The 16,188-nt window shown below is 41.0% G+C and overlaps 1 protein-coding gene across 1 annotated transcript; it reads right to left on the minus strand.

The window, feature by feature from the left end:
- Window positions 1-1,015: 1,015 nt before the first annotated feature.
- LOC110500391 (E3 ubiquitin-protein ligase TRIM39-like) lies at window positions 1,016-11,055 on the minus strand. Its single transcript, XM_021577737.2, has 8 exons — window positions 10,825-11,055; window positions 7,333-7,910; window positions 6,978-7,073; window positions 5,643-5,876; window positions 4,964-5,111; window positions 4,728-4,754; window positions 4,362-4,543; window positions 1,016-2,305 (listed from the first exon to the last, which is right to left on the minus strand). The coding sequence occupies exons 1-8, from the start codon at window positions 10,829-10,831 to the stop codon at window positions 1,940-1,942; spliced, it is 1,638 nt and encodes a 545-aa protein (XP_021433412.2). The 5' UTR covers window positions 10,832-11,055; the 3' UTR covers window positions 1,016-1,939.
- Between the last annotated feature and the right edge of the window lie 5,133 nt (window positions 11,056-16,188).

A 16,188-nucleotide genomic window follows, 5' to 3' on the forward strand; every position in this document is an offset into this window, starting at 1 on the left:
TGCAATAGGTATCTCTTTCTGTGGGCCGTTAGAGTTGTAGGATCTACTAGCCCCGGTTTGCTCAAAGTGGGGGGTCCGCCCAGTTATTGCTGGGAGTCCGTAGTTAGATCAAAAAATACATAAATGAAATGCACTTTTTTAAAAGAATTTATCAATATTACTAACAACAGGTTAAACGACTTTAAGCCAAGGGATCCATTAAATAAGTGTAAAGTGTGGAATACAAAACAATATAATGAAATAAGCTGCAGTAACAAAAAATATCTCTTCCCCTTGAATTGCAGGTAATTAGCTTGACAACTGCTAAACGTTCTCTCCGATGCCAAGAGGTGGGCCTTATAAATGTTCTTTCTCCGGGCCAGAGACTTGGTTCGGACAGACATGTACTGAAGACGTCATAGTACAACTCCTTGTAGGCTATTTTTATCGCACTCGAGTGGTGTTCTGATTATGAAGGGGATCCCTGATGAATTTGCCAACCCGAAAGGTGTCCCCGGACGCAAAAACTTTGAGAACCCTATAGTAAACTATTAGAAATAGAAGCATATATAAATATTGGAATTGGAACCTGAGAATGTAACATTTTTTGAGCATTCCTGGTATGGTTCACTGACTGATGTGGAAGAACACTATCATCGGTAATTTGAGGCGTTACAATAAACAAGTGTTTGTTGTTGTTTGAATCCAAGATTGCCCCTTTAAAAAAGTATGTGGTTATATCCATGGTTCATTTAGCAAATGATCAAGTCCCAAATAGCACCCTCTTTCCTATAGTAAATAGTGCACTACTTTTGACCAGAGCCCCAGTGAAAAGTGGTGCACCATAAAGGGAATATGGTGTAATTTGGGATGCAGACAATGTCCTCTGAGGTCTCTGCATGCATCTGAGCTCTCAGCACCAGTAGGCCTATGCAAAACACATGGAAACTCTGGTTCTGGGTGGATGCAAACTAGTAAGTTACACTCAGATGGAAGGAAAAGCATGACATTACAGTAAATTAGCACATTCAAAATGTTTATTCCCATTGAGTATTATAATACATAGGGCGTAATAAGTAATGTGACAAGTATTGATGCAAACTTTTATCAGAGACAGTTTAATTGAAAAATCTAAAACAATACATTTATTAGAATTTGTAGACAACTGGTCAAGATTAAGTGCAATGTCAATCAAAGCATTTAAGCGACTTGTTTGTCTTTAATCACAAGGTTATTTTACATGGTCGCACACCATGATTGACAAGGGAGATGACCAATGGGGCTAGCAGCATACCACTCTGCATCCCACTGCTGGCTGAAGCTAAGCAGGGTTGGTCCTGGTCAATCCCTGAATGGGAGAGCAGATGCTGCTGTAAGTGGTGGTAGAGGTCCAGTAGGAGGCACTCTTTCATCCGGTCCAAAAAATGATCCCAATTCCCCAGGGAAGTGATTGGGACATTGCCATGTGTAGGGTGCTGTCTTTTGGATGGACGTTAAATGTGTGTCCTGACTCTCTGTGTTCACTAAAGATCCCATGGCACTTGTAAGAGTAGGGGTGTTAACCCCGATGGCCAATCTGGCCCTCATACCATCATGACCACCTAATTATATCCAGTTTCCAATTGTCTCATTTCATTCCGACCTTCTCTCCCCTGTAACTATTCCCCAGGTCACTGTTGTAAATGAGAATGTGTTTTCAGTCAACCAGGTAAAATACAAGTAAAATATGTTTTGACAATGGCTGCATTCGTATTGTGTCGTGTGCCACATTAAATAACCAAACATTGTTGAATGTTGCAGATTGAAATGCCATAAATAGAGCTGACGTGAACCTTTATTCTACATGTCAGAGAGGCACGTGTGTTCTACATTGCATATTTCTATCTGAAAGTTCCAAAACATTGTGTCCTGCTGAACACACCTACTGGAACTGAGGAATGGTTAGAGGCAAATCAGAAACCTAACCTTCATGATTGACAGGGGAGATGACCAATGGGGCTGAGTTTTTACCATCATCACTAACACTGGGGCTGAGGAATGGATAGAGCCTTTCAGTGAAGGAGTATCCAGTGAAAGAATAGATATGAGCCTTGGCCTCCACATCGTAAAAGGACACTAACCCTTCCTCATAATCCACAAACACCCCAACCTTCTGGGGTTTCTCCCCCAGGGAGAGGAGAATGGAGGGGGATGCAAGGGCCCGGTACTCTTCCCCTCCTCTGAGCCTAATGGTCCAGTAGCCGTTCTCTGGGGTCGAAGTTATCATCCCCTTCCGGTTGACGGACCCTCTGACCACGCCCAGATCCCAGTAGGTCTTGTCCCCCACCTGTGAAGACCAAAAATAGGATTAGTGCTAGGGCTAGAGTTAGAGTTAGGGTTAAGTTTAGGCTTAGGCTTAGGCTTAGTGTTGGGTAGTGAACCACGTGTAGTTCAACAAGTAATCAAACCAAATTTGCAGTAGCTTGGTGGTAGTTGAACTAAATTTAAATCTAGGTAGTGTTTTCAGTAATTAATAACTTTTTGCCATGTAGCCGTGTAGCTAACTACTGGAACTACACCAGTGGCGGTTGGTGCCGTTTAAGATAAGGGAGGACGGTATTTTAGTTATGAGCGTGGTCTTATTTCTATTACAGCATATTGGATGACTGTCATTCATATTCCACTTACCCAGCTCAATGTATAGTTTTAGGCTACTACATGATAACCGAATTGTCTCTACACCCATCATGAAGTTGCTACAACCTAGCCTATGAATGAAACTTTACCAAGGGGACAGACTGACACATTCAATACCGCCTTGCACACTCTTGCCTTCATCTAGCTGATCTAGGGTGTAATCAGTATCATTAATGACAGGGGTGGCAGGGTGGTTAGAATGTTGGACTAGTAACCGGAAGGTTGCAAGTTCAAACCCCTGAGCTGACAATGTACAAATCTGTTGTTCTGCCCCTGAACAGGCAGTTAACCCACTGTTCCTAGGCTGTCATTGAAAATAAGAATTTGTTCTTAACTGACTTGCCTAGTTAAATAAAGGTAAAACAAATAAATAATTACTCCAACAGTTGCAAACAAGAGTTTCTATTGGACAAATTCAGGCATGTTTATCCCTGTTCTGTTTGCTTCCGCTTAAGAAATGTTTTTCAACAGAATCGGTGGAATAAATACCCCCCTGATCACACGCAAACAGTTCGCTTTCATAGCAGCCACATACAGACAGCATGATCCCTTTAATCATTGTATAATTCCTTTTTGCATCTACGCGCTTTCCTCCTCCCACCTTTTCCCCTCGCCTATGGACTTCAGTGTTCAATACATCAGCTGTGACCAGGCAAAAAAAACTTTCCAAGGCAAACTTTCATAACAGCTAACGCTACAAACATATTAGCTAACGTCAAGTAAACATAGCTACTAGAACTAACGCGTTAGTAAACCTGCTACAATCATGCAGTGCGGTGTACAGTTAGCAATCAGTTTAGCAGTCATACCGGTGAGCCCCGCTGGCAATAAATTAATAAAAACAAAAGTTTACCTTGACTTGGAAGAGTTCCACGAGCCTCCCAGGTTTTATATTGAAGTCAATGTATCCTAGAAGAGGCCGGAAACTAGCTGTCCTCCAACTACACCATTGTGCTACCCTACAGAGTGCTGTTGAGGCTACTATAGACCTTCATTGCTAAACAGTGTATTTTTCTAAATTCTTTGTTGGTATGTGAAAATATTTAGTGTAGTTTTATCTAAAAAGGATTACTTTTATCTTTCACAGTTTTTATTTTTATGAAATTCACTGAGGAGGATGGTCCTCTCCTTCCTTCGCTGAGGAGCCCCCACTGAACTACACCCTACTTTTTTGTAAAAATAAATGAAAATAAGGGTGAAGTAGGTGTAACAGTATAGACTTTACGTCCGTCCCCTCGCCCCGATCTGGGCGCGAACCAGGGACGCTCTGCACACGTCCGCTAACTAGCTAGCCATTTCACATCGGCTACATAGGCAAGAATGTCAGACATGCCAAATTATCACTTCAAACAGTTTTTTTGTTTAGTAGGCTGACTCCAGTGTGATCTATTCTTGCAATTTGTAGTCGATGACATTTCAGATTTAGATATGATAGTTTAGATGTAGTGAACTACTTATTCAAAGTAACTTTATTTAACTAAACTATATTTTTCATAATGGTAGCTTTAGGGTAGCTTAACTTATTCTATTGTGAAGTAGTTGGTAGCTTGGTAAAATACATCTTCAGAGTAGCTTCCCCAACACAGGGTTAGCTTGGTGAACTACATCTTCAGAGTAGCTTCCCCAACACAGGGTTTAGGCAAAGAAAAACTGCAGAAACTGATCTAATATCAGTGGGAGTTAAGATTCGCCCAATGTTTGTCTACCTGAACCTCAAAGTAGAACCTCCCAATGGAGAAACCTCTCTTCCCCAAGATACAAAGCACCGGGTCGAAGCGCTGGGGGTTGTCAGGGAGAATCTGCAACATGTCACCGCGCCGTGCCTGCTTGCAGTCAGAGGACAGGACGATGTTGGGGTGTGCGGTGTCTGGGTCCAAAGTCACGTCCACTGTTGAGATACAGAGAGCATGGAAATTCTCGTAAATGCTTTATGAAGTGTTATATGAAGTGTTATATTGCCTTTTAGAAGCAGTCATAGCACCTCAGAGTTGCAGGCATAGAGCAGTATGAAGATAGTGAGAATGATGAAGATAGTGAGAGTCATTATGAAAATAGTAATAGAGAAATTATACCTGCATACTTCTGGATCCTCTTAAATTCTGGGGCACAATAGAAAATGAAATATTCTCAGTTGTTACAGGAATACATTACCAGAACTACATATTACTCTCATCATGAAAGTAACATTCAGTATAATATTATAGCCATGTGCTTGATTAGTATAATTTCCCACTTCATTGATACGGTATCTGTGCATATGCAAAGGTTTTCCGCAAGTCCTAAAAAAAGTATAATGCGTTTAATTTACCTCTCTCTTTCAGGGTCTCTAACTCTTTCTGAAGTGTGTCCTCTAGTTGAGATAGAGCTCTCCTCACATTCCCCACACACATGTCAGAGTCAACACTGATCTCAGACCAGTCCTTGGTGGGTGGAGTGGTGCACAGCGATGGCAAACTCTAAGACAGGACAAAAAAGAAACACGTCCATCTTTCTGGAGAATGATGTCTTGTCTTGTGATTGTTTAGTTGGCCTATTGCAGGGTTCCCAATCTTGCATCCCGGGGGCCAAATTCTGCCTGTGTAGGATTTTATTTGGTCACCCAAGTTTTCGGAGGATTTTATTTGATAAAAATGTTCATTGTTGTACCTAAAAGACTGTAATTCACCAGGAAATCAGCTCCAAGTGATTGCAATGAAGTGAATCTCTCCCCAAATATTCCCACACATAAATAGAGAGACATTATGTGATTGTATACCAATGTAATCAATGTCATCAAGGTTTGAAATTATTATGTTTCTGTCAAGTGCTATGTCTGTTTGGGCTTCTTGCAGTCAATTTACAATATACAAATGATTTATAGTTATGTTCCGGTCCCCCGACCACTGTGACTGAATGTAGTTGGGGACCCCTGGTCTATTGGTTAGTCAAGTCTTAAAATCAATGTATAAGTTAAATTGTCCATATTGACCAGATAGAGGGACACTAACCTGTAAGAGGTGGAGGTGGTCCTCAGTGATTGATAGCTGCTCCAGCTCAGTGCTTCTCCTCTGTAGCTCAGTGATTTCCTGCTCCAGCTCTTTGACGAGCCCTTCAGCTCGCCTCTCTGCTGCTGACTGCTTCTCCTCGATCCCCTCATTGAGCTCGGCCTGGCTTCTCTCGATGGAGCGCACCAGAGCAGTGAAGATCTGTGCACCATCTTCCATCTCTTTCTTAGAAGTTATCTAAATGAAATACATTTCGAAGAAAGTTGGACTGAGACTTGAACCCTGTGCAGAGGTGGGAAAAGTTCCCAATTGTCATACTTGAGTAAAAGTAAAGATATGTTAATAGAAAATGATTCAAGTAAAATGGAAAGTCACCCAGTACAATTCTACAAGGCTTTGGTTTGAAATATAATTAAGTATCAAAAGTATCAAAAGTAAGTGTAATTGCTAAAATATACTTAATTTACTGCAGTGGGCTAAATCAGGGTCACACAGAGTGTTTCTTAGTAGTTTTTAACAAATCTATTTTGGAACAAAAGTATACACCTCACACACATGGTTATGGGCTTACAAAAATAAGAAACCTGTGCCATGTCAGATACAGAGTTGAAATGTATTCAAGTTTGAATCCCAATATTACACTTTATATACATCACAGAACACTGAAATATACCAAAACTGTGTGAAATAGAAACATCGTATTTTCGGGAGGATCTTTAAAATAATGTTTATTAATTATGAAATTATGAAAACTATTAATAACATTCCACCCATGAGTCCACCAGGTCATCTGACTGCAGGAAAGACTATGTATCAAAAGTTATACATCATTTCAAATTTCTTATATGTAGCAAACCAAACGGCACCATTTTTTATTTTTTTTTATTTTTTATTTTTATGGATAACCAGGGGCTATCTCCAACACTCAGACATCATTTACAAATGAAGCGTTGGTGTTTGGTGAGTCCGCCAGATCAGACAGTAGGGATGACCAGGGATGTTCTCTTGATAAGTATGTGAATTTGACCATTTTCCTGTCCTGCTAAGCATTCAAAATGTAACGAGTGCTTTTGGGTGCCGGGAAAAGTGTATCGAGTAAAAAGTACTTTCCTTTGGGAATGTAAAAGTAAAAGTTGTAATGTGTTTTTACATAAGTATTTTATACCACTGACCCTATGTTACCCCACAAAGACAGAAATGCTCGACAAAATATTGCATTTGGGGACAGCTTACAGCTACATATATAGGGTTGCACCTTTAAGTTTAAATACATTTGGACAATAATTCAACCCTGCCGTATTGATTGCGCATCCATCTGTGATTGTTTGCAGAACTTACCCTACTGAGTTCCATTGAATGTTTGATCTCCTCCACCTTCTTCTGTCTGGCCTGGATCATCTGCTGAACTCCTGACTCCATCTTCTTTATCTGAGCCTACAGAAAGAAGGACAGGCAAACCATCTAAGAAGAAGGTGTAGTAGTACTAGTCTGGAAGTAATTGTTGCAATTCTGGGTGAAGATCTGGGTCAAGATGAGCTGGCAGGAGTAGATTTGTCCAAACTGGGGTTAAACCCAATATCAGAGTTTGGACACTATTGATTCTTGTCCTTAAAAAAAAAAAAAAAAAGCAATTGATCACGAAAAAGTTAATCACTATTGTGTATCAACATTCATCCCCCGATGCCTACAGTACCTTCTTTTCCCCACACTCCTCCTCTATAGCAACTGTGTGGTGAGTCTTGTGGCACGTCTCGGTGCAGAACTGACAGACACACATCTGGTCGGTCTTACAGAACGACTCCAGGAGCTTCTCGTGCTTCTTACACATCCTGTCTTCCAACTTCTCCACAGGGTCAATCAGTTTGTGGACCTTCAGCGTAGCAACTCTCTTGTGAGGCTCCAGGTGAGGCTCGCAGTAAGAGGTCAGACACACCAAGCAGGACTTGAGGGCCTTGATCGTCCCTCCGGTACAGACATCGCAGGCCACCTCACCAGGCTTAGCCACAGTTAGGTTTGAGACGCCAACTTGAATCCTCTTGAATTGATCGGTGATTTCTTTAAATGCAACGTTGATGCTAATTTGTGGCCTAACTGTGAAGGTATTCCCACAGGTTGGGCACTTACAGCCATAACTGATCTTCCAGAGCCCTCTGATACAGGCCATGCAGAAGGTGTGGCCACATGGGGTCGTGACTGGGTCAGTGAACACATCCAGACAGACAGAACACTGGAACTGATTCTCTGATAACAGACTAGTAGGGGAAGCCATCCCTGGAGAGAAAAGAGGAACATATAGTGTAAGTCGCAAACTACTTCCTATGTAGTGCACTACTTTTGACCAGAGCCCTAGGAAATAGGGAGACATTTAGGACACAGACAGTTTGACATTATACAGTCCATAATGATCACTGAGAGAGGAAGTCAGTGTTGAGTGGACGACCAATGACAAGCAATACAAGATCGGTATGATAACAATTGTGCTATGATAACAAATCAAAAAAGTGTTATTTCTCATTTCTGAAATGTTGGTATTAAAATATCTTATCTGAGCTCCTACAGGGTGCGGCTCTCCTTTATTTTTGATAGTGTTCTACTCTGCTAGCCAGCACCTCGCTTAACCAGGTGTGCGTTTCCTCCGCCTTCAGTATTCTAATTTCTTTACCTGATAATCATTTTAGTAGATTATCTTTCCTATATTGATTGTTATATAAATAAGGTTACACTGGAAAATGAGTCAAGCTTCATTCTTACAGATAACACCCTGTATTCACCCTTGTTTTCCAAACTAAAAAGACAAACCCTTGTAACACTACTTGAACATAAACGTTATTAGCACAACACCCTTGGCATTGCGATGCAATTTACGGATTATAATACTCTAAATAACTATACTGAACAAAAATATAAACGCAACATGTAAAGTGTTTGTTCCATGTTTCATGAGCTGAAATGAAAGATACCAGAAATGTTACATACGCACAAAAAGCGTATTTCTCTCCAATTGTATGCACAAATGTGTTTATATCCCTGTTAGTGAGCATTTCTCCTTTGCCAAGATAATCCATCCACCTGACAGGTGTGTCATAACAAGAAGCTGATTCAACAGCATGATCATTACACAGATGCACCTTGTGCTGGGATCAATAAAATGCCACTCTAAAATGTGCAGTTTTGTCACACAACACAATGCCAAAGACTGCAGGAATTTCCACCGGAGCTGTTGCCAAATAATGGAATGTTATTCTTTCAACCTTAAGCAGTCTCCAATGTTGTTTTAGAGAATTTAGCAGTACGTCCAACTGGCCTCACAACTGCTGACCACGTGTAACTACGTCACCCCAGGACCATTCTTATTGGCTGTGCCCCTGCCCAGCCTTGTGAAATCCATAGATTAGAGCTTAATTCATTTATTTCAATTGATTTCGTTATGTGAACTGTAAGTCAGTAAAATAATTGAAATTGTTGCATTTATATTTTGTTCAGTATATTTCTCACCATTGAAATAGTAAAACGTGACAGCGCCTTTTTAATGTCATACTGTACAGCACCAGTCAAAAGTTTGGACACAGCTACTCATTCAAGGGGTTTTCTTTATTTTGTACTATTTTCTACATTGTAAAATAACAGTGAAGACATCACAACTGTTAAATAACACATATGTAATCATGTAGTAACCAAAAAAGTGATAAATAAATCAAAATCTAATTTATATTTGAGATTCTTCAAAGTAGCCACCCTTTGCCTCGATAACAGCTTTGCACACTCTTGGCATTCTCTCAACCAGCTTCATGAGGTAGTCAGTTGTGTTGTGACAAGGTAGGGGTGGTATACAGAAAATAGCCCTATTTGGTAAAAGACCAAGACCACATTATGGCAAGAACATCTCAAATAAACAAAGATAAATGACAGTTCATCATTACTTTAAGACATGAAGGTCGGTCAATCTGGGACATTTCAAGAACTTTGAAAGTTTCTTCAAGTGCAGTCGCAAAAACCATCAAGCGCTATGATGTAACTGGCTCTCATGAGGACCGCCCCAGGAAAGGAAGACCCGGAGTTGCCTCTGCTGCAAAGTTACCAGCCTCAGAAATTGCATCCCAAATAAATGCTTCACAGAGTTCAAGTAATAGACACATCTCAACATCAACTGTTCAGAGGAGACTGTGTGAATCAGGCCTTCATGGTCGAATTTGTACAAAGGAACCACTACTAAGGGACACCAATAAGAAGAGACTTGCTTGGGCCAATCAACATGAGAAACAAGAAACATGAGCATTGGACATTAGACTGGTGGAAATCTGTCCTTTGGTCTGATCCAAATTTGAGATTTTTGGTTCCAACCGCCGTGTCTTTGTGAGATGCAGAGTAGGTGAATGGATGAGCCTAGCATGTATGGTTCTCACTGTGAAGCATGGAGGAGGAGGTGTGACGGTGTGGGGGTGCTTTGCTGGTGAAACTGTCAGGGATTTATTTAGAATTTAAGGCACACTTGACCAGCATGGCTACCACAGCATTCTGCATCAATACGCCATCACATCTGGTTTGCGCTTAGTGGGACTATCATTTGTTTTTCAACAGGACAATGACCCAACACACCTCCAGGCTGTGTAAGGGCTATTTGACCAAGAAGGAGAGTGATGGAGTGGTGCATCAGATTACCTGGCTTCCATCACCCGACCTCAACCCAATTGAGATGGTTTGGGATGAGTTGGACCACAGAGTGAAGGAAAAGCAGCCAACAAGGGCTCAGCATATGTGGGAACTCCTTCAATACTGTTGGGATAGCATTCCTCATGAATCTGGTTGAGAGAATGCCGAGAGTGTGCAAAGCTGCCATCAAGGCAAAGGGTGACTACTTTGAAGAATCTAAAGTCTAAAATATATTTTGATTTGTTTAACACATTTTTGGTTACTACAAATTCCATATGTGTTATTTCATAGATTTGATGTCTTCAGTATTACTCTACAATGTAGAAAATAGTAAAAATAAAGAAAAACCCTTGAATGAGTAGGTGTGTCCAAACTTTTGACTGGTACGGTATGTCTTCTCTGACACATTATGACAGTTCAAGCATGTAACTACTGTCCCTCCAATAGATCATACAGTCCCTTGCACTGTAGTTGTCAACATAACAGTATCTGTTACACTGTCAATTTTTCTTGAATGTTAAATATCGATACTTACTCTTCATTGTGTTGGGTACCTACTTCAGCTCTCTGCAGTTAGCAGCAGCCAGCCCTGAAGATCTCTTCACCGGGACAGGTGACTTGTGAGTGTGGCAGGTAGACTTTGTAAGGCTAGCTGTAAATCAGGTAAATGTCATAAGGTATCAGTGCAGTTATTCACAGGTCAGTTAACCCCTCCCGTTCATGTGCCTCAGTGGTGCATGTCTGTCTGTCTGTCTGCCTGCCTGCCTGCCTGCCTGCCTGCCTGTCTGTCTGTCTGTCTGTCTGTCTGTCTGTCTGTCTGTCTCTCTCTCTCTCTCTCTCTCTCTCTCTCTCTCTCTCTCTCTCTCTCTGTTTAAAACCTGCCTTAATGCGACAGCATTCACCACAAAACACAATCGTGGTTAATTGTTTTGCGTAGACGCATTCACTTTACAATGCAATGACTTATTTGTGTGTGTGTGTGTGTGTGTGTGTGTGTGTGTTAGGGGCGTGCCTATTCAGTCCATGTGGCAACGTTTTCCAGCCATGATGACTCACCTAAATGGGCAGCTGACCACCTGACATGTGGAATGCTGCATTACCAAATTAAAGCTGAAAAAACATAGGCACATACACACACACACAAACAACCAAGCAGGGAGGTCAGAGTAACATAACACTGACAAACTGAAGTTCATTACAGTAACACAATTGCAAAACTCTAGGCACTAATGAATCATAAACCAAATGATAAGTACAATAGTCCAAGGTGTGTTCACTAACTAGGCTATGGGTGTGACTATGAGGTCATGTGGAATCAGTGTGACTGTGTCATGACTCGACAGCAGCACCTGAGCTGCCTGCATCTATTAAGTCCCTCCCACTCCAGCTCTTACTGACAAATGGGAACTCAGACAACCCTGGCAATTGCATCTCTTTCAATATCAATACTAGCATATTATTTAGAATGACTGAAGAGAGCTGCTCATCTCAACAGCAACCTCGAGGGGGTAGTATCAATATATCTGTGTCTGTCAGGGCTGGTTCCTCCATACCCTCTTGTTCATTTCCTGATATGAGTATCCCATCCTCAATCCAACCAGGGCCTTCTCTCAATTAGATTTGATCAACTCCTGCGTCCTCCCTAATGTGTCCTCCCTCGCCTTCTTTTATTAAAAAAGGTCAAAGGTAATCGAGGAGAAGCGGCGAGGAGAGGGAACGTGGTCGAAAATACGCTTGTATGAAACAAGAAGCTCCTTGTCCATTCGTGCATCATGAAGCAAATTATGTTTACAGGGGTGAATCCCAAAATAAATGTGTAAAGTGATAAAAAAACAAATGAAGTTAGTTGTGCAAGACATTTTATGAATAAAAGAATAGAGTGCCTTCAGAAGGTATTCATACCTCTTGACTTTTTCCACATTTTGTTGTGTTACAACCTGAATTTAAAATGGATGTAATTGAGATGTTGTGTCACTGGCCTACACACGATACCCCATAATGTCAAACTGGAATTATGTGTTTATACATTTTTACAAATGAATTACAAATGGAAAGCTGAAATGTCTTGAGTCAGTAAGTATTCAACCCCTTTGTTATGGCACGCCTAAACATGTTCAGGAGTAACAATTTGCTTAACAAGTCACATAAGAAGTTGCATGGAATCACTCTGTGTGAAATAATAGTGTTTAAAATGATTTTTGAATGACTACCTCATCTCTGTACCCCACACATGCAATTATCTGTAAGCTTCCTCACTCGAGCAATGAATTTCAAACACAGATTCAACCTCAAAGACCAGGGAGGTTTTTCATTGCTCTCAAAGAAAGGCACCGATTGGTAGACAGGTAGAAAATGTAAAAGCAGACATTGAATATTCCTTTGAGCATGGTGAAGTTATTAATTACACTTTGGATGGTGTATCAATACACCCAGTCACTACAAAGATACTGAAGTCCTTTCTAACTCAGTTGGCAGAGAGAAAGGAAACCACTCAGGGATTTCACCATGAGGCCAATGGTGACTCTAAAACAGTTACAGAGTTTAATGGCTGTGATAGGAGAAAACTAAGGATGGATTAACAACATTTTAGTTACTCCACAATACTAACCTAAATGACAGAATGAAAAGAAGGAAGCTTGTACAGAATTCAATTTTTCAAAAGCATTACATCCTGTTTGTAATAAGGCACTAAAGTAAAACTGCAAATAATGTGACAAAGAAATGAACTTCATTTCCTGAATACGAAGCATTATGTTTGGGGCAAATCCAATACAACACATTACTGAATACCACTCTTTATATTTTCAAGCATGGTGGTGGATGCATCATGTTATGGGTATGATAAAAATAAATGGAACAGAGCTAAGCACAGGCAAAATCCTGGAGGAAAACTTGGTTCAGTCTGCTTTCCATAGACACTGGGAGACAAATTCACCTTTCAGGAGGACAATAACCTAAAACACAAGGCCAATAACCTAAAACACAAAGCCAAATATACACTAGAGTTGCTTACCAAGAAGACAGTGAATGTTCCTGAGTGGCCTAGTTGCAGTTTTGAATTAAATTGGGCTTGAACATCTGCAAATGGATCAACAACCAACTTGAAAAAGCTTGAAGAATTTTAAGAGAATAAAGGCAAATATGGTTAGAGACTTGCCCAGAAAGACTCACAGTTGTAACCTGAATTGACTTGTATTGATATTTCTGTACTTAATTTTCAATAGATTAGCGAAAAAATGTATAAAAACATATTTTCACTTTGTCGTTATGGAGTATTGTGTGTAGATGGGTGATGAAAACAAAACAATTTGATCCACTTTGAATTCAGGTTATAACACAACAAAATGTGGAATAAGACAAGGGGTATGAATACTTTCTGAAGGCACTGTAAGTAGCATATTGAAAAAAATAGCGTGCATGCTTTTTGTCATCTAACAATGCAACATCAAAGGGGGTGTGGCAGATGTCAAAACTCTTCCGTGGTATGATACACTTGTGCTTCCTCGCTAAAAGGAGGCTATCGAGGAGGGGAGGACCTTCTTCCGTTTGCCTACTAACGAATTGACATGCTTCTGAACCACTTGACCACTTATCGGTTTCCGGGTCTTGAAGGAGAAAGGACGGAGGAGAGAGGACAGAGGATGGACTTTTGCCCAAACGAGAAAAGGCCCAGATCTCTGCCTTTACTCATCTTCCTCTTCCCCCCTCACTTTCTCCTCTTTCTCTTCAGTCTCTTTCGCTCTGGGGTGAAGTTTCTGCTAGTTGCAAGTCTAGGATCAGCTTCCCCTCCCCCATCCCAAACGTAACCATTAGTAGGGAAAATGAGAAACTGACCCGAGATCAGTGTCTAGGGGAAACTTCACCCTACACCAGTCTCTCTCATTCATCCCCTTTTCTTCGCAGCCCCTCAGGACCATAATGGTTCTGCGCCTGTGTGACAATTCCATGAAGGTTTGGACCTGGTGCACTTGGACCTCTAACGGGCTCCATCCTCAGTCTCAGCTGGGGGGGGGGGGGACAGTGGAAGGTTTAGGGGGAAGTTGCCCATAGATGCTGAACCAGGGACAGTTCTGAATTTCCCCCACTAATGTTAAAGGTAAGGAATGAGGGAGGTGGAGCTAATCATAGATCTGTACCTCGGTGTAACATCATCCTGGAGCACAGTAGAAACACATCTTTTTCAATCAAATGTATTATATAAAGCTCTTTTTACATCACTTGTCACAAAGTGCTAAAAATTACACTCAACGCCCCATGTTGGCAACCTAATGCCTATGCTATAGGCTTTAGCTCAGAGGGCTAACACAGTCATCTGGTGAACACAGGTCACCCAGGTTCCAACCCAAGTGCCTTTGTAGCCATATTCATCATTGACCACTGGTATTTGACAGGCTAATATAGGGAGTGCCTATTACCATGGTAAGCAATGCAATTAGATTAACATGGTGAGCGAGGCTAGGGAAATGACCAGTCATTAGGAGTCTCTAATGGATGACTTAGAGTCACGGCAGCGGCGGCCATTTTGTTTCACCTGTCGAAGTGGAAAGACACTTTAACGCGTTGTTGGGAGGGTTACTTTGCATCTCAGCCCTCTAAAGGACCTCTGCATAGAGGAGAGACAACCACTGACAGAGACGGCACCAGACACACAACAAGAGGGAGACATCAGTCCACAGACCAGAGAGAGACCAGGCCAGACCCACTCAACAGGTTAATATCCTTTAATTCAAATTTCTGAATATAAACTGAATTATCCAAACTGAGTAATTAATCAGTTTTTTAAAAAAATAGATTTATAATAGATTTGACCATTATTTGCAGTGAATGTATTGAGGAGATAGTTTTCTGAAATTTTACCCCAATGTCATTCATTTTTATGAGTCTTACTCAGTGCTTGAATTGGACTAAAATAGGTGCCAGTATTTAATTCCTTTAGAGTCTAACACTTTGGGGGAGGGGGAGGGGGGAGGGAAACAAGATTATCTGGTCTGATGAAACCAAGATTGAACTCTTTAGCCTGAATGTCAAGTGTCACGTCTGGAGGAAACTTGGCAACATCCCTACGGTGAAGCATGGTGGTTGCAGCATCATGCTGTGGGGATGTTTTTCAGCAGCGGGGACTGGGAAACTAGTCAGGATCGAGGAAAAGATGAATGGAGCAAAGCACAGAGATCCTTGATGAAAATCTGATCCTCAACACACAGCCAAGCCAGAACCCAGACTTGAACCCGATTGAACATCTCTAGAGAGACCTGAAAATAGCTGTGCAGCAACTCTCCCCATCCAACCTGACAGAGAGCTTGAGAGGATCTGCAGAGAAACATGGGAGAAACTCTCCAAATACAGGTGTACCAAGCTTGTAGCATCATCATACCGAAGAAGAATCAATGCTGTAATCGCTTCCAAAGGTGCTTCAACAAAGTACTGAGAAAAGGGTCTGATTAGTTATGTAAATGTAATATTTCAGTTTTTTTACATCTGAAAAAAAATCTAAAAAACTGTTTTTGCTTTGTCATTATGGGGTATTGTTTGTAGATTGATGAGGGGGAAAAAAACAATTGAATACATTTTAGAATAAAGTTGTAAAGTAAAAAATGGTGGAAAAAGTCAAGGGGTCTGAATACTTTCCATTTGTATATACTTTTTTTCAATTGTATTTTTTACGTATACATTTCACCCCGTTTTTTGGCTAGGCACAACTACCTTCATACTTTCATTTGATTTTAGAAAAAAACCTGTACCAGTTACATTCAGACAGTTCCGTGACACTTGTGGGGACCCTAGCGTAAAAATAGAACACCATAATGTTCAATGAGAAGCTCCACTTTCCATAGAGTTTGTAGGTCAAACTATTCGGATGCTACAGACGTTTTCGTGAGAAGATTGATTTTTCAGGATG

Source organism: Oncorhynchus mykiss, chromosome 21 (genome assembly GCF_013265735.2).
Source record: "Oncorhynchus mykiss isolate Arlee chromosome 21, USDA_OmykA_1.1, whole genome shotgun sequence".
Taxonomy (NCBI): domain Eukaryota; kingdom Metazoa; phylum Chordata; class Actinopteri; order Salmoniformes; family Salmonidae; genus Oncorhynchus; species Oncorhynchus mykiss.